This window comes from Moschus berezovskii, chromosome 27 (genome assembly GCF_049115385.1).
Source record: "Moschus berezovskii isolate FMDL1 chromosome 27, NW_MosBer_1.0, whole genome shotgun sequence".
Taxonomy (NCBI): Eukaryota; Metazoa; Chordata; class Mammalia; order Artiodactyla; family Moschidae; genus Moschus; species Moschus berezovskii.
In genome coordinates this window covers 34665837-34693361 of record NC_142486.1, presented here as the reverse complement: position 1 = coordinate 34693361, position 27525 = coordinate 34665837, and the positions used below count along the sequence as shown (strand labels likewise).

The following is a 27525-nucleotide window of genomic DNA, read 5'->3' as shown; positions in this document are numbered from 1 at the left end:
ATCCATGGGATTTTCTAGGCAAGAGTACTGGAGTGGCTTGCCATTGCCTTCTCCGCCCAGAGCCGCTAGTCGACGGCATTGTGGGAGTGGATTCCTCTCCTCCCGGCGTGCCCTACGGCACGGGGGCTGGACCCGGAAGTTCCGGGCAGAGTTCCAAGTGCCAGCGAGTCCTGTTAGGTGCGCGTGGAAACTAGGGTCATGGCTGCGCCCGGCCCAGCGCTCTGCCTCTTCGACGTGGACGGGACCCTGACGGCCCCGCGGCAGGTAAGAGGCGCCCGGCGATAGCCGGGGCAGAGCCCCCTACTGCTCCCAGACGGGGCTAACTACCGCCCAGGTAGGCAATCTGGGGTAGCTAGGGACCGCCCACCTCCCTTGAAGCGATTGAACTCAACGCTGTGTTCCCTGGAGGACTGAGACAGAAGCCCGAACCAGATCTTCAAGACCTCAGGGTGCTCGGAGAGATGAGACAGACCGAAAAACTCTAAGAGCAAGGAGCTTGTGTTGGCTTTGAAAACGCAATTCTGGACTCACCATCAGCCCTGGGTGTGAAACCCAGCTCAGCCCGTTTACCAGCTTGTGTGCCCTTCTCAGATGTATCACTGTGGTCTCTGCCTGTAGCTTGATGTGAAAGACAAGTTTACAGATCAGACAGGCCTAGTAGAGTCTCAGCTTTACCTCCTGACAACGGTGTGACCTTGAGCAAGTCACTTAACCTCAGTATCTACGGCTTTAAGTGGGGAGGTGAACTGTTCCTTGAGGTGTTTGTGGGGGTCAAATGAAATCCTGTAAGTTCATGAAAGTATCTTGCAGACGGTAGGCTGGGTTCAATAATACTCAATTAGTATTAGCCACCACCACTACTGCCTTCTCCAGCCCTGCAGTGGAGTGGGGTGATAGATAAGATCTAGATTGCTACAGGCTGCCTGTTGAGAGTCTCCCTGGACTCCTGGAAACTTCTCTTTTCCAGATTTTGTTCCCATGGGCACAGATTTTGTGATGACGCTCACTCTGACCTCCCCCTTGCATGAATCAGTCACTGAACAGCAACCATTCAAACTTGGGAGTGGTTCCAAGAGGCCTCACTGTCTTCAAGTTCTGTCTCTGCCCTGCCTGGTTCCAGCCAGATGATAGCAGTGGTCGGTGCGCTCTGGAATTCACGTGGAATGTGTGTGCATCATTTTACCTTTCAGAGCCACAAGTGCTGAGTATCTAGTGATGATACGCAATTGCAAGTTCTCCAACAGCCCTTTTTGGCTCTGAAATTTCCTGATCCACACACACTTGTAAGTTGTTAAAAAAAACCCATAGTGGTTCAGAGCCAAGGTCAGTAATTCATTGTTTGTAAAGGGCCAGGTAGCAAATACTTTTGTGTTTGCCCACCATATGGTCAGTAGTAACTACTTGACTTTAATGCAAAAGCAGTCATCAACCATACGTAGACACTATTAGCTGTGTTCCAGTAAAACTGCTGCTCAGTTTGGCTCTTTGGTTGTAATGATCTTAGGTTTACATTCGAAGGCTTTTTACACAATATCATTAGAGCCTCTTAACCTTTCTCCCTCTTTCATCCCAAGTAGGATAGTTATTTCCATTTTAAATTAGGAAACAGACACAGTGAAACCATGACCTTGGTTTCCATACAAGATCTGATAAAAGTCTCTGGGCCTCAGGGTATTGTTATTTGCTAAGTTTGCCATTTTCTGCCAAGGCTTCAAGGTGGAGGCTGTTTTGGTTACTAGGTGTGCCATTCAGGAACATGCTTCTGATTCCCAGAAGGAATCAGGACATAAAAGCACAGAGTATGAAATAGCAGCAAAACCAGGCAATCTGCAGTGTATTCCCTTGAGATATTTGAAACATTTCTTTGGTGAACATGATTTTTACACTTAAAAAAATGTAAGTTTTATGCACTGGGTGCTCCAGGTAAAAAATAAAGCTAATTTGGCAACAGATCTGCATTATACAACCTTTCCCTTCCTCAGTAAACAACGTTCTCAAACACTGATAAGCACAAGGCAATCTGAAAGCAATCAAATGGATTATCTTTTCTTGCAGCTGCTGAAACAGGATATGACCTAATCAGGTAAAATCTAACCAGTAGTGTCCAGAGCTTTGCGCATTTCGGTGTGCTAGCAGAACGTTGCTGTTCTGAGTGCTTTCCTAAGAAATGCCATTGCATCTAAAAGCAGTTGAGACTTAGAAGCCTGCAAAGAGAAACAGGGCATAAACCTGGGTGGACTGTTTTCCAGCTTTTTCACATGAAAAGCTTCAAACGTGCAGAATCGCTGGGGGAAAAAAAAACAGTACCCAAAAGAACCATATTCACATCATTTAGATTCAACAATGATTGTTTTTTTTTTTAATTATTGGTTTACTTTTGACCACGTTGGGTCTTTGTTGCTGCCCTCAGGTTTTCTCTAGTTGCCGCAAGCAGGGGCTTCTTTTTCTTGGGGTGCTCTTTTTGTGGTGGCTTTTTGCGGAGCACAGGCTCTGGGCGCATGGGCTTCAACAGTTGCAGCGTGTGGGCTCGGTGGTTGGGGTGCACGGGCTCAGTTGCCCTGCAGCATGCGGAATCTTCCCAGATCAGGGATTGAACCCATGTCTCTTGCGGGTGGGGAGTCCTCGCTCTCCTTTTTAATCTTTGCTGTATCTCTTCTGATGCTGTAGTTGTAATGGTACTTCAATTTTTATACCTGAATATTTACACCTGCAGCTCTTGAGGACAGGGACCTCTGTTGTAACCACAACTTTGTGATCACATCTAAGGAAATGATCAGCAATGCCCTAAAGTAATTTTATACAGGGGTCAGGAAACTTTGCTCTGTAAAAAGCTGCTTGTGACCACGATCAAGCATCTAAACTCCCCCAGCCCCACCACAGGAGGCAGGAAATGGTTGAGGCTCACACAGCTGTTCATCCCGGTAGTCATGGCTGCAGACACCACAGAGATGAATGGATATGACTGTGTTGGAGTCACTGTACAGAACCAAGCAGAGGGTTGGTTCTGGCCCACAGGCCTGATTTTCTGACTCTTCCTCTGCTCCTTAATTTTCCTTAATTATCCCTGGGAAGTCTTCTATAATTTTTTTTTCCACATTAATTCCAAGTTTTGGGCTCCTTGTGTTTTGTCTGGGATGACTTATAAAAAATTCCTTGAATTTATCACAAGAGTTATTTAGAAACATTATGACCCAATCAAAAATTGGGCAGAAGACCTAAACAGATATTTCTCTAGAGAAGACAGACAGATGGCCAATAAACTCATGAAAAGATGCTCAACATCACTCATTATTAAAGAAATCCAAGTCAAAACTACGATGAGGTATTGCCTTACACCAGTCAGAATGGCCATCATCAAAAAATCTACAAACAATAAATGCTGGAGAGGGTGTGGAGAAAAGGGAACTCTCCTACTCTTGTTAGGGCTTCTCTGGTAGCTCAGCTGGTCAAGACTCCACCTGCAGTGCAGGAGACCCTGGTTCGATTGCTCAGTCAGGAAGATTCTCTGGAGAAGGGATAGGCTACCCACTCTGGTATTCTTGGGCTTCCCTGGTAGCTCAGCTGGTAAAGAATCCGCCTGCAATGCAGGAGACCTGGGTTCGATCCCTGGCTTGAGAAGATACCCTAGAGAAGGGAACATCTACCCACTCCAGTATTCTGGCCTGGAGAATTCCATGGACTGTATACGTATAGTCCATGTGGTTGCAAAGACACAAACATGACTGAGCGACTTTCACTTCACTTCACTTCCTACACTGTTAGTGGAAGTATAAACTAATACTGCCATTATGGAGACCAGTATGGAGATGAAAACTAGAAATAAATCTACCATATGACCCAGCAACCCTACTTCTGGGCATGTACCCTGAGAAAACCATAATTGAAAAACACATGTGTGTCCCAATGTTCATAGCAGCAGTATTTACAACAGCCAAGATATGGAAGCGACCTAGATGTCCATCAACTGATGAATGGATAAAGAAGCTGAGATACATATACACAAAGGACCATTACTCAGTCATAAAAAAAGAACGAATTTGAGTCAATTCTAGTGATGTGGATGAACCTAGAACCTGTTAAACAGAGTGAAGTGAGGCAGAAAGAGAAAAAATATATTAATGTGTCTGTGCTGCTTCTGCTAAGTTGCTTCAGTCGTGTCCGACTCTGTGCGACCCCATAGATGGCAGCCTACCAGGCTCCGCCATCCCTGGGATTCTCCAGGCAAGAACACTGGAGTGGACTGCCATTTCCTTCTCCAAATGTGTCTATATGGAATCTAAAAAAGTGGTATTGATGAACCTATTTGCAGGGAAGGAATGAAGACGCAGATATTACAGAGAATGGACTTGTGGACACTGGGGGAGGGAGAGCTTGGGATGAATGGAGAAAGTTGCAACAACATATAAACAAGATGGATAGCTGGTGAGAAGTTGGCACTCTGATGACCTGGAGGGGAGGGAGGGGGTGGATGTGTAGTTATGGTAGAAATCAACACAACACTGTAAAAACATTTTTAAAATATATTTAAATAAATGGAAAAAAAAGAGGGCCCCCTCCCCCCTCCGTGTGAGCCCACCAAAAAAGAAACATTGTGACAGTTTTTCTGTGTGGTTACTTTACTACACATCTCTCTCCTGCTGTGGGGGGTAGTTTAGATGCTAGATTGTGGTCAGAAGCAGCTGGGTCTTATTTCCTGTGGAAAAATATTTGCTGCCACCTGGAAGGGAGAAGGTGCCTCTCTGACCCATGCACGTTGAGTATGTCTCCTGGCTGACCTGCCAGACCATTCAGCTCATCGGTGCTCACAAGGGTCTAGATAAACATAAGTGGTGCCCTTTGGCTTCTGTGTGAAGGTGTAAGTGTTGTGTTTGTTGTTAGTGTTGCATTTTTAATGTTCTGCAATCACAGGACTCTTCCCCACTTCCTCCCATTCTGACCTCATGTCTGAGTACAACTTGTGGGGGCCTCTGGGGCCCATTTTCAGTCACTGACTCAGAGGCCACTAGACTGTCCACTAGGTCAAGATTCCACCGGAAGATGTGGAAAAGATTGCACTCTCCTAGAAGCCCTTCTGCCCAATTTTATTAACCATATGCACGTACTACTCTTATAATAATGCTTTTTAAAGAAAAAGAGAAGATTGAACTCTAGATGTTTTTGTACTGAGGTGGATTTTTTTCTTTTAGTTTCTGGTAACTTTATCTGTGAAGATAAGTGTACAATCACAGCTTTATTTATGAAGACGTGTGTCCATGTAAGTGTACGATTAAGATTGCCAGCAGCAATGAAATAAGGGTTTAAAAGATACTTTGTGGTTTGCCTTAACACAGGGATGTCACTTCATCTCAGTTTAAAATTTATTTTGAATTAACACATGGGTTGGAATTAGCCACAACTTGAATCCATAAATGCAGTACAGTGTAGCATTTGAAAGGAATGGATCTACGTGCATTCTGGAAAAATCAGCACAACTTAATACTGAGAAAGCAAGTCATTGTGCAAGACATAGAATGAGTCCAACTGGTGTTTCAAAAAGTAGAACATTTTTATATATGTGCCTACAGACAAGTGTATAAATGCACAGGAAAAAAAACAAGCAGGAGCAAAATAAAACAGCTGTTACTGTATTATTTGTGTGTTTTAAGCCAGGTAAAAATTTTAACAAGTTTTTTTTTTCTTTTTCTGATAACTTGATGTCCCTAAGTGAAAAGTGAAAGTGAAGTCACTCAGTTGTGTCTGACTCTTTGCAACCCCATGGACTGTAGCCCACCAGGCTCCTCCATCCATGGGATTTTCCAGGCAAGAATACTGGAATGGATAGCCATTTCCTTCTGCAGGGGATCTTCCCAACCCAGGGATAGAACTCGGGTCTCCTGCATTGCAGGCATGCGCTTTACCATCTGGGCCACCAGGGACTCACCCAGTGTCCCAAAAGCACAACCAAACAGTCGGTCTTACCTGTAGATATAGAAGCAGACTGACAAGTATGAGAGTAAAGTTTGCGTTCCTCTTGGGGGTCTTACTCTCGATTCCTGCATGTCTCCTGACTGTTTATTTTCCTTTTTGAAATGCAGAAAATTACCAAAGACATGGATTGCTTTCTGCAGAAACTGAGGCAGAAGATCAAAATCGGCGTCGTCGGTGGGTCGGACTTTGAGAAAGTACAGGAGCAACTGGGAGATGATGGTAGGCTCTGCGTTGCTCGTTATGTTTTGGTGAAACAGTAAACTTCTTGTGAGGTTATCGGGACCCATCGCCACTTAGTGTCGTGGTTACAGCCCTGAACCGTCCTGCCTGTGGGGCAGCCTTCCTGCTTCCTCGATGGGGGAACATTTTCTCTGCCCTTAGTTTGTCTGTTTTATTTTTTATCCTGTAAATACATTTCTGGAGCTTCTGGTGAAGCAGTTGGTATGCAGACACGTGGACAGATGGACCTAGAAACGGTGTCTGAGTCTTGGCCTGGAATCCATTAACTGCCTTCCTGCCTCAGTTTGGCACCATCCCGACATAATGCTCACCTGGGTGTTGAGGGGTCCTGTGGGTCTGCACGCCCACCTCTGTGGTCCTATCGCAGTGTTTCCCAGAGTCACTCAGGATCCTCCCCGACCTAGGGAACCAGAATCCAGACCCCCTGACACCCAGGAAGCTGGAGACTGACTCAGTGGGTCCGCGGGGCCTGGGAATCATACTTCAGCAACTGCCTTTGGGAGATTCTGGGGCTGCTTATGTAGCGCTGACTATTGGAAACTGTCTGCTATGTCTGTCTTGAAGACTGGGACTATGGATTATTCATCTGCATGGCCCCAGGGCTGCCTGGGTGCCTGAGACGGGGGTCTGTGAGAAACAGTGGGTGGAAACCTAGAGGGCCTGAGCTTTCGCACCACTGACATCTGGGGCCACGAACTCTGTTGTCCGGCGCACTGGACGCTGTTGAGCGGCATCTGCAGCCTCTGCTCACTTGATGCCAGCAGCGCCCCCTCACCCAGGGTAACAACCACACGCACCTCCAGACGCCGGAGATGTCCCCCGGGGCAACATCACCCCCAGCTGAGAACCAGTCCTCGAGATGTAATACCTTCCAGTGCAAATCTGTATGGGCTGTATGTATCGGACCAGTTTCTGAAAGAGTAATCTATGGGGGCCCTTTAAAACCCTCTGTTCTGGGCTTCCCTGATGGTCCCAGTGGCTCAGACTCCATGCTTCCGCTGCAGGGGTCGTGGGTTCGAGTCCCTCATCGGGGAACTAAGATCCCACATGTCTTGGGGTGCAGCCCAAAACAAAGCTCTCTGTTCCTCTGTCACTAATTGTCCTCGTGGGTGCTCTGTTTAGAAACGCCATAAACAACATGTTGTCTGTTGTTTAACAAACAACAAGTTGCTCAGTCACGTCCGACTCCTTGTGACCCTGTGGACTGTAGCCCGCCAGGCTGCTCTGTCCATGGGATTTCCCAGGTAAGAATACTGGAGTGGGTTGCCATTTCCTACTCTAGGGGATCTTCCCAAACTAGGGATCAACCCTGAGTCTCCTGCATTGGCAGGCAAATTCTGTACCACTGAGCCCACCTGGGAAGCCCGTATAAACAACGTAATGGAGCACATTAAGACCCTGTTACCTGGTCCTGATTGCCCTTTATGCCTCTGATCATGTATTTAACCACAGGCTCAGAGAGGCTTTGTTAGTATAGGACAGTATCTTACCTTTCAGAGTATGAGTGGAAACACCAGAAAGAACAGCACCCCTGTTCTTTCCACCTCATCACACCAACCCTGTGGAGGCTGATGCTGCAGAAATAAAAGTCACCAGGTGGAAGGCCTCAGAAAAAAAAAAAAAGTCACAAGCCAGAAGAAAGTGAAAGACCCACCTGTGTGAGAGTCACCTGGGGACCTCGTTCAAATGCAGAGCTTGGCCCCTGCCCAACACACCGTGCCTGGGAATCTGCACTGTAACAAGCGCCTGAAGTTTGAGACCATCCAGATGGATATGGGCTTCCCCTCTGGCTCAGCGGTAAAGAATCTGCCTCCAATGAAGGAAGTGTGGGTTCAGTTCCTGGGTCGGGAAGATCCCCTGGAGGAGGGAATGGCAATCCACTCTAGTGTTCTTGCCTGGAGAACCCCTGTGGACAGAGGAGCCTGGTGGGCTACAGTCCATGGGGTCACACAGAGTCGGACATGACTGAAATGACTTAGGATGAACGTGCAGGCAAGATTGATGTGAGTGGTCTTAAGAATCACCTGAAGAGCTTTTTTTAAAAAAAAAATCATGTGATTCTTAACCCAGCCCCTGCAGGTTCTGATTTAGAATCTCTGGGAGCATAGCCTCAAATTGGACTGATTTTCATCACTGTCCGGATGACGCAGGTTACAGTGGGGTTTGGGCGCCATCGTTTGCTTCCACCTGCCTTTACAAATAAATAGGCAGAAGGCGGAGACACGCCGTGACCCACCACCAACTCTCCAGTCTGCAGCCTAGTCGGCATCTGTTAAATTGATAACAAAGCGTCTTTTAAAAAAATTTCTTAAGGAGCTTTAGTCCACCCTCCCAATCTGTTAAGATAGGTCAGTACTGGAGTTTAGCAGTTTTGTTGGCCATGTGTTAATGAAGAAATAGAAACACAGGGTTCAATTCATTGCATTCTAAAGTTTCTTTTGTTTTGTTGGCAGTTATTAAAAAATATGATTACGTGTTTCCAGAAAATGGCTTGGTAGCATACAGAGATGGGAAACTCTTGTGTAAACAGGTAGGTTTGTAAGTATCCAGACTATAACAGACTACTAGTCAAATGTTTTCTGGAAAGGTGCTTGAATGCCTCCAGGGGCTGAGTGGTAATGAATCCTCACCCTCGTTTTTTACATTTTGGATGTTTAACCATGTGACGATTACGCATTCCAAATTGCTAACTTAATTTTTGTAATTGCTTTTTAAGGGTAATTAGTATTTCTGTTATATAGCAGAGACCAGTGCAGGCTGCCTTGCTACAGACATTTTTTATGCAGTCCTGTATAGCTCTTATTACCATTAGGATCATTCTGTTCAGACAGAAGAGGAAACCGAAGTGAAACAAATATGTTTTCTATCCATGTCTGCAGATATTTTAATGGAATAAAAGCAGCAACGAATAAACTCTTCGGGGGCTTCCAGGAAGTACTTTGAGAGATAATGAACATAAAAATCTTGAGTAATGAAGCAGGAAATGGTTTTGACTGAAGCCCTTTCTGGTTTGCCTGATGTTTTCAGCAAATGAGAAAGGGAGAGGAGAAAGGCAATGTGGGTGGCGCCCACCCCCGCCAGGTGACCTTCAGCCCATGGGGCTGAAGACCTGGCTTGGCTGGAAAGCCATTTTGAAAACATCTCCCACTGTGTCGAGTAACATCAGCATTTTTTCTTATCTAGAGTATTCAAGGTCACCTGGGTGAAGCCCTAATCCAGGATTTAATCAACTACTGTCTGAGCTACATCGCGAAAATCAAGCTCCCGAAGAAGAGGTGAGTTTGCTCTTAGCAGCGAGGTGCCGCTGGAATATGGCGTCACGGCCTCTGGCAGGTTAGGGCTCAGTTAACTCCATAGTACAGTGCTTACAAGGGCTCACCGGAAACCTTCTGCGAGGCCAGCAGTGGACGAATGATTATATAAATGATGGCATGTCCACACGACAGGAATTGAAAGCTCGATGCTTTCAAAGACTGCCAGTCAAGGCCCCTGCCTGTGACACAGCAGCGTGGGAAAAGCATCGGCCCCAGCTGGAGGGTTGAAACTAGAGGCCCCCAGGCCAAATCCCCCCCAGAGCCAAGTTCACTTGGCCCCCGCTGTTCAATCTGAATTAAGTCCTGTCATTTTTTAATTTTTGTCCATTAATTCATTTGTTTGTTTTTGGCTGTGCTGGGTCTTTGCTGCACTGCATGGGCTTTTTTCTAGTTGTGAGCAGGGCCTACGCCAGTTGCGCTGCAGTGGCGTCTTGTTGCAGAGCGCTGGACTCTGTTTGCAGCTCGAGGGCTCCAGAGTTCCCGGGCTTAGTTGCCCCGAAGCATGTGGAATCTTCCCAGACCAGGGATCGAACTGTGTCGCCTGCCTTGGCGGGTGGATTCGTAACCACTGGACCACTGGGGAAGTCCCAATGCTGTCATTTAAAAGTCTGATTTTAAATGTCTGGGCTTCCAACTTCTGTTGCATCTGAAGACCCAATAGTTCAATGCCCACCCTCAGCATGGCAGCAGCTGGAGAGGGGCACAGGGGCAGCCTTTCACGGGCCATTTGTCTCATTTTCCCGGCCTCTCTAGACATCAATTTGTGAACCTACCTCTTGCTCTGAACACTTATCTCAATTCCCATTTTTAAATAATATAATAACAGTAACATGCACACATGCCCACAATTAAAAGATTGGCAGGAAACGGACCGGATGCTCACGGTGGCTGTTTCTGGGTAATGAGGTTACAGGTGGTTTCTTTGAAATACTTTTCATTTTCTTCTGTTTTCTGCACTTAATCTGTGACACCCTATTGATTAGGAGGTGAAACGTTTCTTAAGCAGCAAATAAATTTCAAGACATGCTGCACTTTGAAGACTGAATTTCTGAATCAGGTGGCCCTGCTTGGCTCCTCCTCTCAGAGGGCAGGGCTTTTGGTTTTCTCGTCTTTTCTCATCTGTCCCAGGAAGAGGGGTGGATGAGACAGGCGGGCCCTCAGATCCATTTTTGTTGGAACTGGAAGGTGACCTATGAGCATTCGTTACCCTGTGGTGTTGACGTTTGCGTAAGTTAGAAATTCTCCGTTCTAGAAACTATCCCGGGTCAGTTCAGTCTTTACTTTGGGCTAAGCATTAAGGGAAAATAAAAAGAGGGTAAGATCCACTCCCATTCTCAAAGAGGATGTTGTCCAGTGAGAGACCAGTGTGCAGAGTTGCGACTCTGAATTAGCCCAGGGTTCCCAGTGGATTCAGGAGGCAGAGCCAAGACCCTCATTGATCAGTGTTTGCCCACGTTTCTTGCGGGCCTCACTCTGTGCCCCACACAGATCGGGCAGGTGCAATGAGAGGTCAGATAGTCCAGATCTTCAGGGGGAAAGTGAATGCTTGATCAGCCGCCTTAGTCCTGGTGTTAGAAGCCATTCAACAACACATCAGCCACCCTCCCTTTCTCGGGAATGGGAGTAATAATGTGTCCTCGAGCTGGGAAAACAAGTGAGCTCTTTTTCTGACAGTTTAGGACTCACAGGCCTAGGATCCCCCTGCCCCGAATGATAACCACTGCCCCCGACCCCTGTGTACATGTCGACGGTGTAGGGGACTGGCCGGGCTGTACAGAGTCCAGGACAGCTGGGCCGGGGAGCGGGGTTGTCTCCAGTGTACATACCTTTGCCTCTTGCTCTGCAAGTGGAGCACAGCAGGGGAGGGTCCAGTGAGGGAGACTTTTCTGTTTTTACTTTACTTGATTGAGTATTCATTGCTACTCAGTTAGCAAAGTACTTTTACATAAAGATTTCAGGAGCTCCTTTGGGGCTTAGAGTGCATGCCCTTAGCCCCTTTCTGAGGCTCAGAGTGGTGCCCAAGCTCACCTGGTAAACTGTGGCCTGCCTTGGCCTGGAATCTGGTCCCAGCCCCACGCCTGGCGCTCATCCTCACAGTATTCTTACTGAGCTCACCTGGGATCCTCAGCAGCTTTTCCTGTGTCATTTTGCTTGGTGAAAAGCAACATTTCACTAGATCACTGGCCACAATGTCTAGATAGATACTTTCAGATTCCTTGGGAGCATTCCATAGCTCTTTACTCGCTGTAACATTCTCTGTCCAAGAGCAGCACTGTCCAGCTGACATGTAATGTATTTTTTGAGCTTTCTGCGGTCCTGGGTTTTTTGTTTTTTAGGAAAGAAAGGAACAAGTGAAATTAATTTTAATATGCTTTTTTTAACCGAATATTTCCAAAATATAGTCATGTCAAGTATAGTCAATGTAAAGCATTATCGGGAACTCCCTGGTGGTCCAGTGCTAAGACTCCATGCGCCCAATGCAGGGGGCCCACATTCGATCCCTGATCAGGGAACTACGTCTCTCATGCTGCAACTAAGACCCGGCTCAGCCAAATAAGTAAATGTTTTAAAAGATAAGTAAAGCCTCATTAGTGAGGATTACACCCTTTCACCCGAAATCTCTAAATGCTCGTCTCCGATCGGATCAGCCACAGTTCAGGGCTCACGGGCCACGTGGGGCTGGTGACGGGCCACGTGGGGCTGGTGACGGCCCAGCACAGCTCCTCCACATGTTGACTGCACCCGCCTTTTAGTCCATCTGTCCTTCTGTCATGTTGCTCAAATGTGTCTCCGGGACCCCTCTCCCCTTCCCCTCCCACCCAGGGGCACTTTCATCGAGTTCCGAAACGGGATGCTAAACGTGTCACCGATCGGAAGAAGCTGCAGCCAGGAAGAACGCATTGAGTTCTACGAGCTCGATCAGGTGAGTCATCCTGAAATAGCCCGGGTGTGTGGACACATGATGTGCCTCTCTGTGGCCGAGAAAGCCTGCTATCTACTGCACTAGACTCTCAGTATCTTTTTGTCTTCCTCAGAAAGAAAAGATAAGACAGAAGTTCGTGGAGGACCTGCGAAAGGAGTTTGCGGGGAAAGGCCTCACGTTTTCCATAGGTACCATATGTCCGAGGGGCTCGTGCTGGGAGGTGGCTGCGGGCCGGTGTGCTCTTGGACTTGGACTCGGTTCAAGTTCAGGGCTCATGAGCCACGTGCGGCTGGTTCCAAGTTCAGCTCTTGGACTCTACTCAGTTTGCTGATGGGCAGCAGGATTTTATGGGTGGCCCATCCATAAGGGGGAAAGCACTCCCCTGGGACTCCCCTGGCAGTCCAGTGTTAAGACGCTGCACTCCCAAAGCTGGGGGCACGGGTTCAATCCGTGGTTGGGGAACTAATCCCACGTGTCGCACAGCACAGCCTAAAATAAATTTTTGAAAAATAAAAACCACTCTCCTGCAGAATCAGCCATGGCAGCAACTTGCCAGGTTAGGAGATGATTTCCAGGCTACTGGTTCTGTATCTTCACCTGGCAGGATTCTTCCGCCCAACACTTCTGCTCAAAAATAAGAGTGTCTTGCTTGATGAACTGTCTGTGATGAAGGAGCTTCCCAGGTGGCACTCATGGTAAAGAATCCTCCTGCCAAGGCAGGAGACACAAGAGACTCAGGTTCAATCCCTGGGTCAGGAAGCTCTCCTGGAGAAGGGAATGGCTACCCACTCCAGCGTTCTTGCCTGGAGAACCCCATGGACAGAGAAGCCTGGTGGGCTACAGTCCACGACTGAGCACACACACGCACACACACATGCATGCGCTTGACGAAGAGTGAGAACTTACCCGCAAACCTTTGAGCAGGAGACAGCACGTGGCTGACTCCAGAAGAGAGACGGGGCGGGGCAGGGGTCCGAGGGGGCCTGTTAGGTCAAGTGAGCCAGATGTGTCTGAAATCCTGTAACGTGTGGCCAGCAGAGAACCTTAGAAGTCACTTGGGCTGATTTTACAAATCAAGAAACAGGGCCGAGAAAGGAGCAGGTGCTCGTCTAGGTTCCCGAAGCTTCTGCTGACAGTGACCGGCCAGCGCGGCCGTTTCTGTGTCCAGTGCAGAGCCCCTCCTGCAGCGCTGGAGGTCTCCGCCTTGCATTCAGGTGGAACACACCCAGCTTTTAGCAGATGGGTTTCTACTGTCAGTGCTGGTGAGCCATTTCTTAAAGCCCTCTCCTTTCACCAGCTCTAATAAGTGAGCGTACACTTGCCAGAACACTAGAGCTGCAGGGGTACTCCGTGTAAAAGATGCATGGGTGGGCAGTTAAGTGTCCCGGCAAAGCCTTGAAAGGGTTTTTGGTTGCCCACAAAAGCTGTGTGGAAAATCACCGTCCGTAGGATTTTCATTTTCCTGCACAACAAGCTGGGTGCATCCTGCTGTTGGGAGGATGCACCAAGAGCGTGGTGTGGCTGCAGATGAGCAGGGCTGCAGCAGGCCGTTGGCAGCTTGCACGCCGCCTGCTTCAGGGTCTAACCCTCCCCTGCAGAGGCAGACGTGGTTCTCACTCTGAGTCAGCAAGCTGTGTCTCTTTTTCAGACTTAGATTTTTAGATTTAAGTGAAATGATGCCAGGGGCAGGGGAAGCATAATGCCAAAATTAATTTCTAGGGACTTCCCTGGTGGTCCAGTGGTTAGGACTTCATCTTCGAATATAGGGGTGGCAGGTTCTATCGCTAGTCGGGGACTTAAGATCCCACATGCCTCCGGGCCAAAAAAGCAAAACTTATAAAACAGAAGCAACATTGTAACATGTTCAGTAAAGACTTTAAAAATGAGCCACATCAAAAAATATATGTATATATCTATACCTTAACTAAAACCTTGGACTGCAAGAAGATCCAACCAGTCCATTCTAAAGGAGATCAATCCTGGGTGTTCATTGGCAGGACTGATGCTAAAGCTGAAACTCCAATACTTTGGCCACCTCATGCGACGAGTTGACTCACTGGAAAAGACTCTGATGCTGGGAAGGATTGGGGGCGGGAGGAGAAGGGGACGACAGAGAATTAGATGGCTGGATGGCATCACCAACTCGATGGACATAAGTTTGAGTGAACTGTGGGAGTTGGTGATGGACAGGGAGGCCTGGCGTGCTGTGATTCATGGGGTCGCAAAGAGTCGGACACGACTGAGCGACTGAACTGAACTGAACTAACTAAAACAACCACAGCAATAATTATTTAGAAGAAAAAAAAATTTCTAGAAACTACCCCTGAAGTATGGTAATTAGCAAGCCAGGGTAATAAAAATCAACCTTGGGGCTCCAGTTACAGACTAGCTTGAAGGGCACGTTTTTTTCAGTGACACATCATTAACCTCCTTTGCATCTCTGGCTTGTGTGTTTCTCTCCCCGCTCGGCAGGAGGCCAGATCAGCTTCGACGTCTTCCCCAACGGCTGGGACAAGAGGTACTGCCTGGGACACGTGGAGAAGGACGGCTATAAGACCATCTATTTCTTCGGTGACAAAACCATGCCAGTAAGTATGGAAGTATGTTAGCAGTCGTGTTGTTCAGTTTGGGTTGGGGGAAAGGACAGACAGAGGGGCTTTTTCCCTCTACCACGCACACTTTGCCCGGCAGCCTGGCTGACACTGGGTGGCGGCTTCTATCCTGCGGGGTGGGGGTGGTGGAGCCCCCTTTTCTCTGCGCTCAGACACCTGCCACCTCTGGAGGTAAGGATAGAGCCTTTCAGTGTGGCGCTGAGTGTCGCCCACCCTAGCACCTTCCAGAACAAGACCTGGGGCTGTCATCATACCCTCTTTGCGTTTCGAAGCCCTTGCCCTTTTTATTTTTCACTGTATTTTTCCCAGAGGCATTCATCTTGGTTAGGCGCGAGGAGCCCTGAATGGTAGGAGAACGGGAATCTTGTGGGTCTGACATTCAGGAGCGATGAGAGGTGCAGGGTCAGATCTGGGCATCACTCATGGAGGGTAGGGGGCCGCCCTGGGGGCACGGTCAGGAACCCCCAGTCCAGGACTGAATCTGAACTGGGGGCTGAGAGCAGAGCCCGGTGTGGAGAGGCCAGCGCCAGCCGAAGGGATTTCCCCGGAGCCTTGGGCTCTCCTGAGAACAGGCGGGTCTCCTCAGGCCAGACCGAGAGGCGTTGCCGCCATCGAGGCCCCGAGGAGGTGCGCCCCCGATGGCCACTGCCCCGCCCGGGGCCGCCTCCCTTCACCGTCTCTTACCCCGTGTCCCTCTGCTTCCCCACGGGCCACCCAGTGTGGTAGCTGCCTTGCTGTCAGGCTCCTGTCTCAGGCTTTGTGGCTGAACTGCAGCATCCAGTGCCGCAGAAAGACTGCATGGACGGAGTCTTTAATTCCTCCAGCAAAAAAACCCAGGGTTTGTGCTGTTTTACTAAAGTCTGTTCCACGTGGAGGGCTTCCAAGGTGGTGTTAGTGCTAAAGAATCCACCTGCCAATGCAAGAGATGGAGGTTCGATCCCTGGGTTGGGAAGATCCCCTGGAGGAGGAAATATCAGCCCACTCCAGTATTCTTGCCTGGAACATCCCACAGAGGAGTCTGGCGGGCTACAGTCCATGGTGTTGGAAAGAGTCGGACCTGCCTGGGCAACTTAGCACACACGTTCTACATGAACCTGCCTTTTTCAGTAAGATGTCCACGTGCTAGTCTTCCTGCAGGAAAGGGACTTCCAGACAGTATAGTCTCAAGGCCTGCTTTCCGAATTATAAAACTGGGGGACTTGCCTGGCGGTCCAGCAGTTGGGACTCCAAGCTTCCACTGCCATGGGCCTGGTTCAATCCCTGGGCAGGGAACTAAGATCCCACAAACTGAGTGGCATGGCCAGAAAAAAATTAAAAACCTGGGTCTCAGCGAGGTTAACACAAGGTCACACAACTAATGATAGAGCTGGTGACCCCAGAGCCAGCTCCCCACTTTTTCAGTGAGTATACTTCCCAGTCCACAGACCGTCTCTCCAGCGGGCAAGGTTCGGTCTCGTTCCCCAGCGAACACCGTGCTTCTCAGGAGCTGTATCAGTGAGCCTCTCTCTCAGTGACCGAGAGAAACGGTTTATAACCACCTCCTTTTGTTGAAATGCTTTGAGGCAGAAGTGCTTTTGAATTCAGGCCTTGGGGGAAGAAGGTCACTCTCTGAGGCAAAGCGAGCGAATGATATTACCCCCAGGATCTAAGGGACGGCCAGAGACTTCCCCCATCCCCCCAGCTTTGATCCTTGTAGTCTGAGAAGCGGGCTCTTCAGACGGGCCAAGACAATATTCTGTGACGATGACCTTCTTGTGCTGCATAAACAGCCATCTGAGGCCTTAACTGGGGCTTTGCAGAGTGGAATGTACTCCTTGAGGTAATCAATAAACGACTTCTTTGGGGAAGTTTTCTGTTTAAGCACTGCCTTACCGCACATCAGTCTGTTTTGTTGTTTATTACTGTTTTAACTTGTATTGGAGTATGTGCTGTGCTTGGCTTAGTCACTCAGTCATGTCTGACTCTTTGCGACCCCATGGACCATAGCCCGCCAGGCTCCTCTGTCCACAGGGATTCTACAGAACAAGAATACCGGAGTGGGTTGCCATCCCCTCCTCCAGAGGATCTTCCCAACCCAAGAATTGAACCGGGGTCTCCTGCATTTCAGGCGGATTCTTTACCAGCTGAGCTACCAGGGAAGCCCTTACTGGAGTATGGTCCCTGTTTAATGTTTTGTTGCTTTCTGCAGTACAGCGGTGAATCAGCTGTGTGTACACACATCCCCTCTTGTTTGTGTTTCCTTCCCGCTTACGTCACCACAGAGCATTGAGTAGGGTTCCCTGCGCTATACAGTTGGTTCTCATTGTGCGTGCGTGCGCAGTAACAGAGTCATGTCTGACTCTTTGTGACCCCATGGGCTGTAGCCCGCCAGACCCCCTGTCCATGGGATTTCCCAGGCAAGAACACTGGAGTGCATTGCCATTTCCTCCTCCAGGGGATTTTCTCAACCCAGGGATTGAAGAATCCCTGTGTCTCCTGCTTTGGCAGGAGGGTTCTTTACCACTGACCTCTCTTACACGTAGTAATGTATCAGTTACCTTCTTCTTTAACCTTACCTACCTTTAAAAAATGGGTACTGTGAAATGGAGTTTCCCCCCCGACTCAATTCTTAATTAATAGGCACTCACTGTAGAAAGTTAGAAACAGCGTGAGGAAGAAAGCAGAAGGCGTTTGTGAGTCACAGCTGACATGCTGCCCAGGCGTTTTGCATGTCTGCACATGACCCCAAACGTGGGACCTGGCATGTTCATTCGTTTCTTTTCTGCTTTTGTTCTCAACATACTTCATTCCCACCCCCGCGTTAGGGAATATTTAAGACAAACGTTTGATGGCCGTATAACATTCTAGCATTTAGGCACAGTCTATTGACCCATTTCCCTGCTGCTGCTGCTAAGTCACTTCAGTCGTGTCCAACTCTGTGTGACCCCATAGACGGCAGCCCACCAGGCTCCCCCGTCCCTGGGATTCTCCAGGCAAGAACACTGGAGTGGGTTGCCATTTCCTTCTTCAATGCACAAAAGTGAAAAGTAAAAGTGACGTCGCTCAGTCGTGTCCAACTCTCAGCGACCCCATGGACTGCAGCCCACCAGGCTCCTCCGTCCATGGGATTCTCCAGGCAAGAGTACTGGAGTCGGGTGCTATTGCCTTCACCCCATTTCCCTAGCAGAGGCCGTTTCGGGCTGTGGCTCTCTGCTCTCATAACGAGCACTGCAGTGAACCCTTCTTGCATCATCCTTGGCCCTCTTCTCAGATCTTCTTTGTCAGTGGTTTTCCCGGAAATAGGAGTTAGCAGCCCAGCCATCTAAATCTTTCAACATCCTGACACACACAGCAGTTCAGGTACTAGCTTTACGCTTCTTTTCATATTCAGCGGTAGACATTTTGAAAGCTGTTTTTTCTTGTGCCGGGCAAATGTGTTTGCTGGCTTCCAGGGAGGTAGCCCCTGAGCTGAGTACTGCGTGAGAAATCGTTTCCCTGCCAGACTCAGCAGACGGCCTCCCTCAGATGGGATCTGACGTTGTGTGGGGCCCCATGTCTTCCCTGACTGCCAGCCCACCCTGAGCACCTCCAGAGAGCAGAGGGGAGAAGTAAGAGGCTGGCCTTTGCCTTTCTAAACTCTTGTCAGTGCTGGAGACCCCTTCATTCTCGCCAGCAGTCACAGCAACCAGTGTCCTCCTAAACCCAGCTTCGAGTTCAGGTTAAAGGCCCTGGGTCCAGACTTGGGGGCCTCAGTTTCCTGTGGGAAGGGAGACAGCCAGGGCTTGGGAAGATGTCCCAGACCACTCTGCCTGACTCTCTGGGGGGCTGCCAAATCACCCCCAGCCTTCCTGAATTCCCAGGCAACAGTGCTTCTGCTTGTTTAATACTTTTTTTAAACAACATCTTGACTTTACGTCGCCGCAGTGTGAAAACACATCTGAGCCCTTTGTGAGCGTTACCCACTGCAGACTCTGACTCCGCAGGTCCACTCTGGTTAGTTCAGCTCGCAGTTCTCTCCTCCCAGCTAGGACCCCACCCTTCGCAGGAGGAGGCGGAGTAAACACAGCGCAATGCCAGGTAGCCTGAAACAGCTCGAGCAGTGTAACAGGCTGTGTTACTGTCCAAAGACAGAGAAGTCCTCTCTCATGTTTGCGCGTCTGTACACACAGGGAGTCTGAAAAGATAACCCAGAAACAAATTCCAGAGTTCACTGTGGGGGTAGGGGTGAGGATGAGAGAGGGACTTCCCACTGTGACCAGACCCTATTCTTTACATTTCTGAACTGCCTGAAGGTGCTATCTGTTGAAAAATAAAACTTTAAACTGTCTAATTGAAAAAGGGAAGAAGATGAAACTTTTCACATACTTCCTCAGCGCCAAACCCTGAGCTGGACACTTCCACGGGGTCTCCCCCATCCCCACCGCAGCCGGGGGCCCCACAGAGGGTCAGCCCCTGAGTGGGCTCTGGAAGCCCCTCCCTTGTCATTCTCTCCCCTCACTTCCAAAGCACTGCAATCACTCTGCCTATAAAACCACGTGGTGGAGAGGGGCAGTGGGCTTGAGAGCACCCAAATCTGCACCTCCAGGAGCCAGGCACGGTGACCACAAGCGAGTCTCTGTCTCTTCCTGGGCCTCGGTGCCCTGGGCCATCCACTGGGAGCACGGGTCCCATTCCAAAGGCTCGAGAACAAAGTGAGGTCTTAGCAGGGCAGGCAGTGGGGCAAGCCTGGCCCGCATCCAGAAGCCACTGCCTTTAAGGAAGTTAGGATAAGGCTCACCTGGGGCTGAGGGTGCTGTGTGAGGTTGGGGCCCACAGGGCAGGTGACGCGTCACCATTGTGAGTGGTACCCAGCCACCCTCGAGATGCTCATAGGTCTTTAGCCGCAATCAGGACTTCCTCGCCGTGCCCAGCGTCTCAAGGCATCTCCAGGGCCCCCAGTGAAAGCACTGTGTCCTGGGGTCAGACCCGCCTCACTCCCTACTCCTTTCTCTGGTGAAATCTAAGGACCAGGTCTCAGGTGGCTGGTGGCAGGCTTTGTTACCGGGGTGAGGGGAGCCCCCCGGAGGACGTTGGACCAGATTAGTGGGTCTCAGCCCAGCCAAGAAGACCCCTGTGCCCCCGCTGAGAGGAGCAGAAGCTAGAATGGGGTGCAGAGGAGCCACAGGTTTCAGGTGTCCACCAGGGGCCTGCCTTCCTTCCAGACACGAGAATCCATGGCCTCCCAGGTCCAGAGGACAGGACGGTGGCTGACTGGACTGGGCCCAAGGCAGGAGTGGCCCCCCACCCTCCCCAGCGATCCTGCTCAGGGAGAGCGGGCCCCCAGGGGGTACTGATGTTCACAGCATCAACTTCCCGAGTCAGGACCCCTCACAGCTCTGAACCCCGTTTTATGGATCAGAGGTAGGATATGCCAGAGCCATCAGCAGACCAGAAGGGTCCGTCTTCCAGGGACTTCAGCCCAACAACCAGCTTGCTTTCCACCACCCCTGGCCTGGTCATCTTGTGTGTGCATGCATGCTCAGTCATGTCCAACTCTGTGACCCCATGGACTGTAGCCCACCAGGCTCCTCTGTCCATGGGATTTTCCAGGCGGGAGTACTGGAGTGGGTTGCCATTTCCTCCTCCAGAGGGCCTTCCTGATGCAGGGATCGAACCCACGTCTCTTGCATCTTCTGTGTTGGCAGGTGGGTTCTTTACCACTGAGCCAGCTGGTCATCACTAGATCTGAAACAACTGGTTCTCGGCCCTGGAGGCACATTGGAGTCACCTAGTTCCTTTCAAAACCTCATGTCCCGGGCCAGGCTCTTATGATTTTTTACCCTGTTTACTTCTAGGAAAAAAAAAGAAATCAGTACTATTCTCTAAGGGCATTCATTTTCAAACATTAAAGTTGTTTGAGATTATGGTCAGATCAGTCACTCAGTCGTGTCCAACTCTGTAACCCATGGACTGCAGCACACCAGGCTTCCCTGCCCATCACCTACTCCCAGAGTTTGCTCAAACTCATGTCCATCGAGTCGGTGATGCCATCCAACCATCTCATCCTCTGTCGTCCCCTTCTCCTCCTGTCCTCAATCTTTCCCAGCATCAGAGTCTTTTCCAGTGAGTCAGTTCTTCGAATCAGGTGGCCATAGTGTTGGAGTTTCAGCTTCAGCCTCAGTCCTTCCAGTGAACATCCAGGACTGACCTCCTTTAAGATGGACTGGTTGGATCTCCTTGCAGTCCAAGGGATTCTCAAGCATCTTCTCCAGCACCACAGTTCAACAGCATCAATTCTTCGGCACTCAGCTTTCTTTATAGTCCAGCTCTCATATCCATACATGACTCCTGGAAAAGCCATAGCCTTGACTAGACGGACCTTTGTCGGCAAAGTAAGATTGTTCTCACCTGCAGCTAGTCCTCACACCGGGAGAAAAGCACACGTGACAGTCAGATGGGGAGCCCCGGGCGCCTGGCCCTCAGGTGGCTGGAGATACCCTGAGGTGGAGCTGTCAGAGTTACCCAGGCCTCTGGCCCCCTATCTGTTGTTCTTTCCCAATTTTACTGACAAATTTTTTAAGCTCCTGCAGGGATTGTCACCTGCCACCAGGGGGCGAATCCCTGCTCTGGGCCGAGCCCTGGTCTTGGAGGCCTTTGTACCCCTAACAAGTAGAGATTTGCCAAGCGCCTGTAAACTCCCCGGGGTAAACATCGTCGTGCAGCCGCAGAGCCCGGCTGTGCGGTGGGCAGGTGTCCACGCAGCCCAGACCCCCTGAAAGTCGTGTGGAGTCTGTGGCTTGAGGGAACCCAGGTCGGGGACACTGAACCCTGCTCCCCCTCTTTGTCTCCAGCATCAGGATAATCAGGTTTCACTGGAAGCCTCTCCCCTGCAGCCCAGACCTTGGCCTCTCGGGGATTAAATATTAATGGGCGGCCTGGGCTGAGCCAGGGCCTCTCCTTCGTGCCGGCCAGGCTCACCCCAGCGGAAACGCGACCGACCGCTTATTCATCCTTCCGCCCCTCCCTCTTCTCCCGGGAAACCAGAGCTTTGTTCTGGAGCTTGGGGGAGGCTGAGTCCGGTAACCTCAGTGCATCTGTAAATCCAGTTTTGAAATTTCCACCATTTCCTGCCCTCCGAAGCCGTTTTTTCTCGAGGGCGGTGCCCTCACTAGCTCGGTGTTTGGGTTCTGCTTCTCCCGACCTCCTTCCGAGTCTGGCTGGTGAGGTCTGTTCGGCCCAGGAGGAGCCCGCCGCGCTCTGAGGCCAGGTCCCTGGTGGGAGAGGCCTGCGGGCGGTTCCGCTTTCATAGATGATCTGAATCTCTGGACCTTGGCTCGTTACAAGCCAGTGGCTTATACAGCAGAGGGGCTGACTCGGGTCCAGAGACAGCTCCCCTACCTGCCCGCACCCCCGCCATCGGGGCTGGAGGATGCTCGTGCCGAGTGAGGCTGTGGTGGGCACCCGGCTGTCCCCGCACCCGACGCCCTCCCCCGGGAGCGGGCGTGGCGGCTGAGCCTGGTTGCCCCAAGGCCCTGCTCCCCAGGTAGTGTCTTCTGTCCGCCTTGCACCCTGGCTGCTGGCAGGTGCCTCCCTTGCTCCCCCTTTGGAGTCCTCACATCCCCCCCAACCCGTTCTCCAGAGGGAGCCTCTCGTGACGTGAACCTGACTCCCGAAGGCTTGGCGTGGACCCCCGTCCTCCCGGCCCGGCCCCTCCCGGCGGCTCCCAGTGGCAGCCTTTCCCGGGTGGGCGGTCTGTCTTCTCCGTCCCCTCCCTTCCTTCGGCCCTCAGCGCGGAGGCCCCTCCCTGCATCCTTTACCGCCGCCAGCAGAGCCGTCTGGGTCAGTCTCAGAGACAGCCCGTGGTGGACTTGACCACTGTCCCTCCAGCTTCCGAGCCCAGGCCAGGCGGGCAGTGGGAACTGCCCGCGGTTTGATGGTTTCCCCGTGAACACCCCTCCCTCCCTCCAGGGTCCGTGAGTGACACAGCAGTGAGAGTGTCCCAGAGGTTGCCGGGTGTCTGCACAGAGCAGGGGTTGGTTCTCCCTTGGTTGTCAGGTGGTGTTAGGTGTGCTGTGCTGGTTTCCCTGCACCTGGGCAGTCCTAAGAGAAATCTGTTGGTTTCACACATACTTGTTTTGTTGTTTTGTTTTTTAAATAGTTATTTGTCTATGTATTTGGCAGTGCCAGGTCTTAGCTGCGACACTCAGCATCCTTAGCTGAGGCCTGTGGGATCTGGTGCCCTGACTAGGGATCAAACCCCGGGCCCCCTGCTTTGGGAGTGCGGGGTCTTAGCCGCTAGACCACCAGGGAAGCCCCACACACGTATTTGTTTAGGAGACGCTGGCCATGAAGTGGGAGCCAGCTGAATGACCAGAGTCCTTTCGTGGGACATAAATTCGTGAGGCCCACGTAAGGCCTGGCCAGCTTCTGGGAACGCACCTTCCCCAGCACGACTCCAAGGTGACGGCTCCCAAAGTGGCTCCACCCAGCTCCCCTGGGTCCTGGCAGCTGACTCTTCTGGGTCTGTGAACCTCATCACCTCCGCTTTCTGCTTGGGGGTGGGTGGTTCTTACAAAGACGAGAGCAGCTGTAATTTCAGATGTCAGTCGTTTAAAAGGTTGTCAATTTTTTTTTTTTAAGAGTTTTGAGTTAGGCTGCTTATCCATTTTTATAAGAATTTCCATGAGAAGGAAAGCAGGGGCAGAGCCGGGGGTTGTGGACGCATCATTTCCCTGAGCCAGGTGTGTCTGGGGAGGGGGTTTCGGCACTGGCGCTGGGGGGGACCCTCAGTCACGGACGCCCGCTCCCAGCATGCCCAGGTCTTCCAGACACGTGCCCTCAACTCCTGGCAGCACAGTGGGCAAGGGAAGCAAGAGAACAGGGCCCCGCACTCACTGAGCCCCAGGACCACTCGTCCACGGGTGGCCTCCATGCCTCTGGCATGGTTCCACCACGATCCCCCCTTCACAGACGGGGAGCCACCCACAGCGCCCCCGTCGCCGGTGTTGGAACCAAGATCTGAGCCCAGGTCAGCAGGCTCAGGCTCCAGGCACGTGGGCCTGTTGAAGCTTAATAAATCACACGCAGCCACACGCGTGGCCAGTCACGCGTCTGTCAGGCCAGCCACACGCGTGGCCCGCGTCAGCTCAGAGATGGACTGTGTCCATCGTCTCAGGAAGTTCAAGGGCAGTGCAGCTCTGGCCCGTCTGCCTTCCCCTGTGACCTGTTAGGAACGTTTGGGTGCGGTTAAAGCAAATCGATGGCAGTGAGACTCCTGTCACCCGCTGTGCCTGCTTTCTTGATAGAAAAATAAGCCTTAGACAGGTCTTCGGGAACATTGTGATTTCTTCCACAGGCATAATTACATGTTCCTAGCTGAAGATAGTTCAAGGAAAGGTGAAAACCCCTTTCTTGGTAGCAACTGTACCAGGTTGTTCCTCTCCTGGAATGGTAGCTGCAGAGAGATGCTCCCAGTAAAACACAGGGTCCTCATTTCTCTGGTGGTCCCAGGCGGCCCAGGACAAACCAGGTGGCACCTGCATCCGCCTCATGTCTTCACAGGGCGGGAATGACCACGAGATCTTCACAGACCCCAGGACAGTGGGCTACACGGTGGCAGCGCCCGAGGACACGCGCAGGATCTGTGAGGAGCTCTTCTACTGATCTGCTCGCTCCCTGTGGGAGGGGTCCCCCCCAGCCCACTGTGCAGTCCTTGCTACGGTCCCTGCTCGGCAGGGGAATGGCCCTCCGTCTCCAGGGCCAGAGGAAAAGGCTTATCAAAAACGGTTCCCAGGACTGCCTCCAGCAGAGTTACATCCCCACCCGAGTCTCCAACCACCCCTACTCCACCCCATACGTGCAGTCACGGTGCCCCCGGGGGGTTTTGATTTTAAACTTCCCCATCATTCTAGAACGATCCAGAGTGAACAAAACGAGTGAGCCTGGACCCTCCCTCTTCATGGGTCTCATGGAAAATGTACCAGATGTTCACACCGGGATCCCCTGCATCAGCACCGGAAGGGGGCTCTCTTGATGAGAAAGGACAGGACGTTTATGATGAGCCAACCCCAGCACAGACGGTTAAGACAATTCCAGAAATGAAGCCCGTGAGTGCACTGGCCCAGTGACCACTGACCCCTGGGACTTTGCACGTCACCGGCTGAGGACTCGGGGTAGCTCCGTATCCACTACACATTGAAGAGCCCGCTGGTTCTGGGGACATGGTCGGTGGAACCAACAGCCCCGCCAAGAACTGGCCCTCTGGCCGCCCTGAGATGCTGCTCTGAGCCCCGGCCCTGCCAGTGCCGGGGCCATCACACTTCACTCCTCAGGGATCAGGGAAGGGCCTGAGCGGTAAACAGATCTGGAGCCTGGTCTTTGAATAATAAGCCTGGCCCCCCGCCCCATCCAGACTTTGACCCCAGCACTGGAGCAGCTCCTCAGGCCTGTAACTCTCTCCTTTCCTCCCTCCCACCTCCTGCAAGTTCCTGTGCGGCTGGAAGGATGGCAGCTCGGGCCCTCATCCATAGCACAGACGTGAGCTTTCCAAGAAAACGGTTCATGCATCACTTTTCAGCCTTGGTCCCTCCAGACCGGGGTGGGGTCAGTCCAGGCGTGACCTCTGCTGGGGACTCTCAGACCTGAACCTGAATCTGGGGGTGGGGGAACTGGAGAGGGGTGTTCTGGCACCCCACTAGTTGGTCCCCACCAGGTGCCTTCATCACAGAGGAACCTGGTTCCCCCCAGCCTCCCCGAGCCTGGCTTGTCTTAGCCAGGAAGCAAGAAGCAGCACCAGGCTGGAGGTCGGCCCCCACTGGCCCCACCCATGGTCACGTGCTAGGGTGACCGTTCTCAGCGGTCCCCAGGACTCAGCAGTCCTGGGGCATCTTTCCTGGCTGGATTTTACAAATGATACTGTAATGATCTTTCAAAATGAAAAGTAGCAAATTAAAGTGATTTTATTGGTTCCTGTTTCTCACTCTGATTACTGTTTTGTCCTCGGGGTGGTTCAGTGAACCGGTGCCTACTCAGATTCTGCGGGAAAAGCTCAGCCCTTTGGGACCGGAGAGTCGCTCTTTTCAATGCAGCGGTTTCCACAGTGTTGTGGGGTGATACCCACAAGTGGCGCAGACCCTTCCTCCACGCTTCTCTGTCCTCTGGGTTAGTGTCCAGCGGTCCCTACAAGTCTCCACAACTTCTGATGTCAAAACGTAAAACAGTTGAGTCTTAGCTTACTCAGACTGTCCCAACCCTTATAACGAGGTGGAGGGTGTACTGTTGCCCCGCCCTGCTTGGAGCTCCCCTGGGCAGGTCCCCAAGGCCAGCCCCTCCCCCATCCTCCTGCTTCTGTAGTCTGATCCCAGGTCCAGCCCAGCCCAAGCTCCCCCAGTCATGTCATCCATCTCTTCTTTCTTTAGACATTCTCCCAGGTGGCTCAGACGGTAAAGAATCCGCCTGCAATGCAGGAGACCCAGGTTCTACCCCTGGGTCTGGAGGATCCCCTGGACAAGGGAATGGCTACTCATTCTAGTATTTTGCTGGGAAATTCCCATGGACAGAGCAGCCTGGTGGGCTACAGTGCAAAGGATAGCAAAGAGTCGGACACGACTGAGCATGAACACTCAGATGGGATTATAGTCCCCACCACAAACGTAACAACCGAACTGACTTTTCAGGGGAGCACTTGGAAGAGTGGGAGCTATCGCTCACTTCATCATCCCCAGAAAACCCTGTGAACCCTGACAGGCGAAGGTAGGTCCCTCCCTGCCTTCGAGGTTCCAGGACGGTAGACACTGTCGCAAGAAATGTAAACACGGTAGCTCAGGGTTGAGCAAGAGGGAAGCAGAGAGGTCACCCCAGGTCAGCCTGGGGCTGCTAAGAAAGCTTCCCGCCTCCCTCTTTCCCTTCCCCAGGCGCCCCCCGCCGCCCCCCCACCAGCACTCTGGAAGCTGACCTGGGCTCGAGGGCATAGGAAACCTCAGGAGGAGCCCACACCAGCAGCTACCAGCCACCAGGAAGGCCCTTATGAACCTCAGCGAGGAGCTTGAAGGCACGTCTGTCCAGCTCCCAGGCGAGGAGTGATCGGAGGCCCAGCCAAAGAACCAGTCGGGCAGATGTCTGGGTGAGTCTGGGCGAGGCGAGGTGGCCTCGGCAACCCAGAATCACTTCCTCTCCCAGGGCGTCTTTCCTGTCTCCCCAGGCAGGGCCCCCTCGGCCAGGGCTCCACGTCTGCTCAGCCACCTGCCAACCCTCCACAGACCCCAAAGCCCCTTTCTGCAGCTCCTCCTGCCCCCTGCACCCTGGCTGCCACCAAACCCTCCCTTGTGCTAAATGCTGGCTCCAGCCTCGCCCTGAACGGTTTCGATGGGCTAGTCATAATTTTTCCTAATGTACTCTGACCATCAATATGCTCTTACATTAAAGATGTTCACCTGCGCACCACCCCAAAGTCATCACCTGCCTCTCGAGGAGCAGGGGGCCCGAAGAAGACCTTCCCAGCCTCTCCTGCCCC

At 51.4% G+C, this 27525-nt stretch overlaps 1 protein-coding gene across 7 annotated transcripts; it reads left to right on the top strand.

Moving 5' to 3' along the window:
- The first annotated feature begins 4 nt into the window (after window positions 1-4).
- Window positions 5-27525, top strand: PMM2 (phosphomannomutase 2). 7 transcript variants are annotated; one of them, XM_055409460.2, is made up of 9 exons: window positions 5-264; window positions 6075-6186; window positions 8661-8737; window positions 9391-9482; window positions 12345-12444; window positions 12557-12632; window positions 14917-15032; window positions 24576-24657; window positions 24926-25981. In XM_055409460.2, coding segments are annotated over exons 1-9 (723 nt in total). In that variant the 5' UTR covers window positions 5-198; the 3' UTR covers window positions 24928-25981. The 7 variants fall into 7 exon arrangements, with proteins under 7 accessions (XP_055265435.1, XP_055265431.1, XP_055265433.1 ...); XM_055409456.2 differs by having other exon boundaries at window positions 24525-24657; XM_055409458.2 differs by adding an exon at window positions 5187-5254 and having other exon boundaries at window positions 24525-25981.

What these genes read in the sequence shown, in the direction of transcription:
- PMM2 (XM_055409454.2), top strand. Translation starts at nt 199, where the DNA reads ATGGCTGCGCCCGGCCCAGCGCTCTGCCTCTTCGACGTGGACGGGACC. An exon ending in ATCAAGCTCCCGAAGAAGAG is followed by an intron (nt 9,483 to 12,344) that starts GTGAGTTTGCTC and finishes CCTCCCACCCAG; the next exon opens with GGGCACTTTCATCGAGTTCC. An exon ending in AGGCCTCACGTTTTCCATAG is followed by an intron (nt 12,633 to 14,916) that starts GTACCATATGTC and finishes CCCGCTCGGCAG; the next exon opens with GAGGCCAGATCAGCTTCGAC.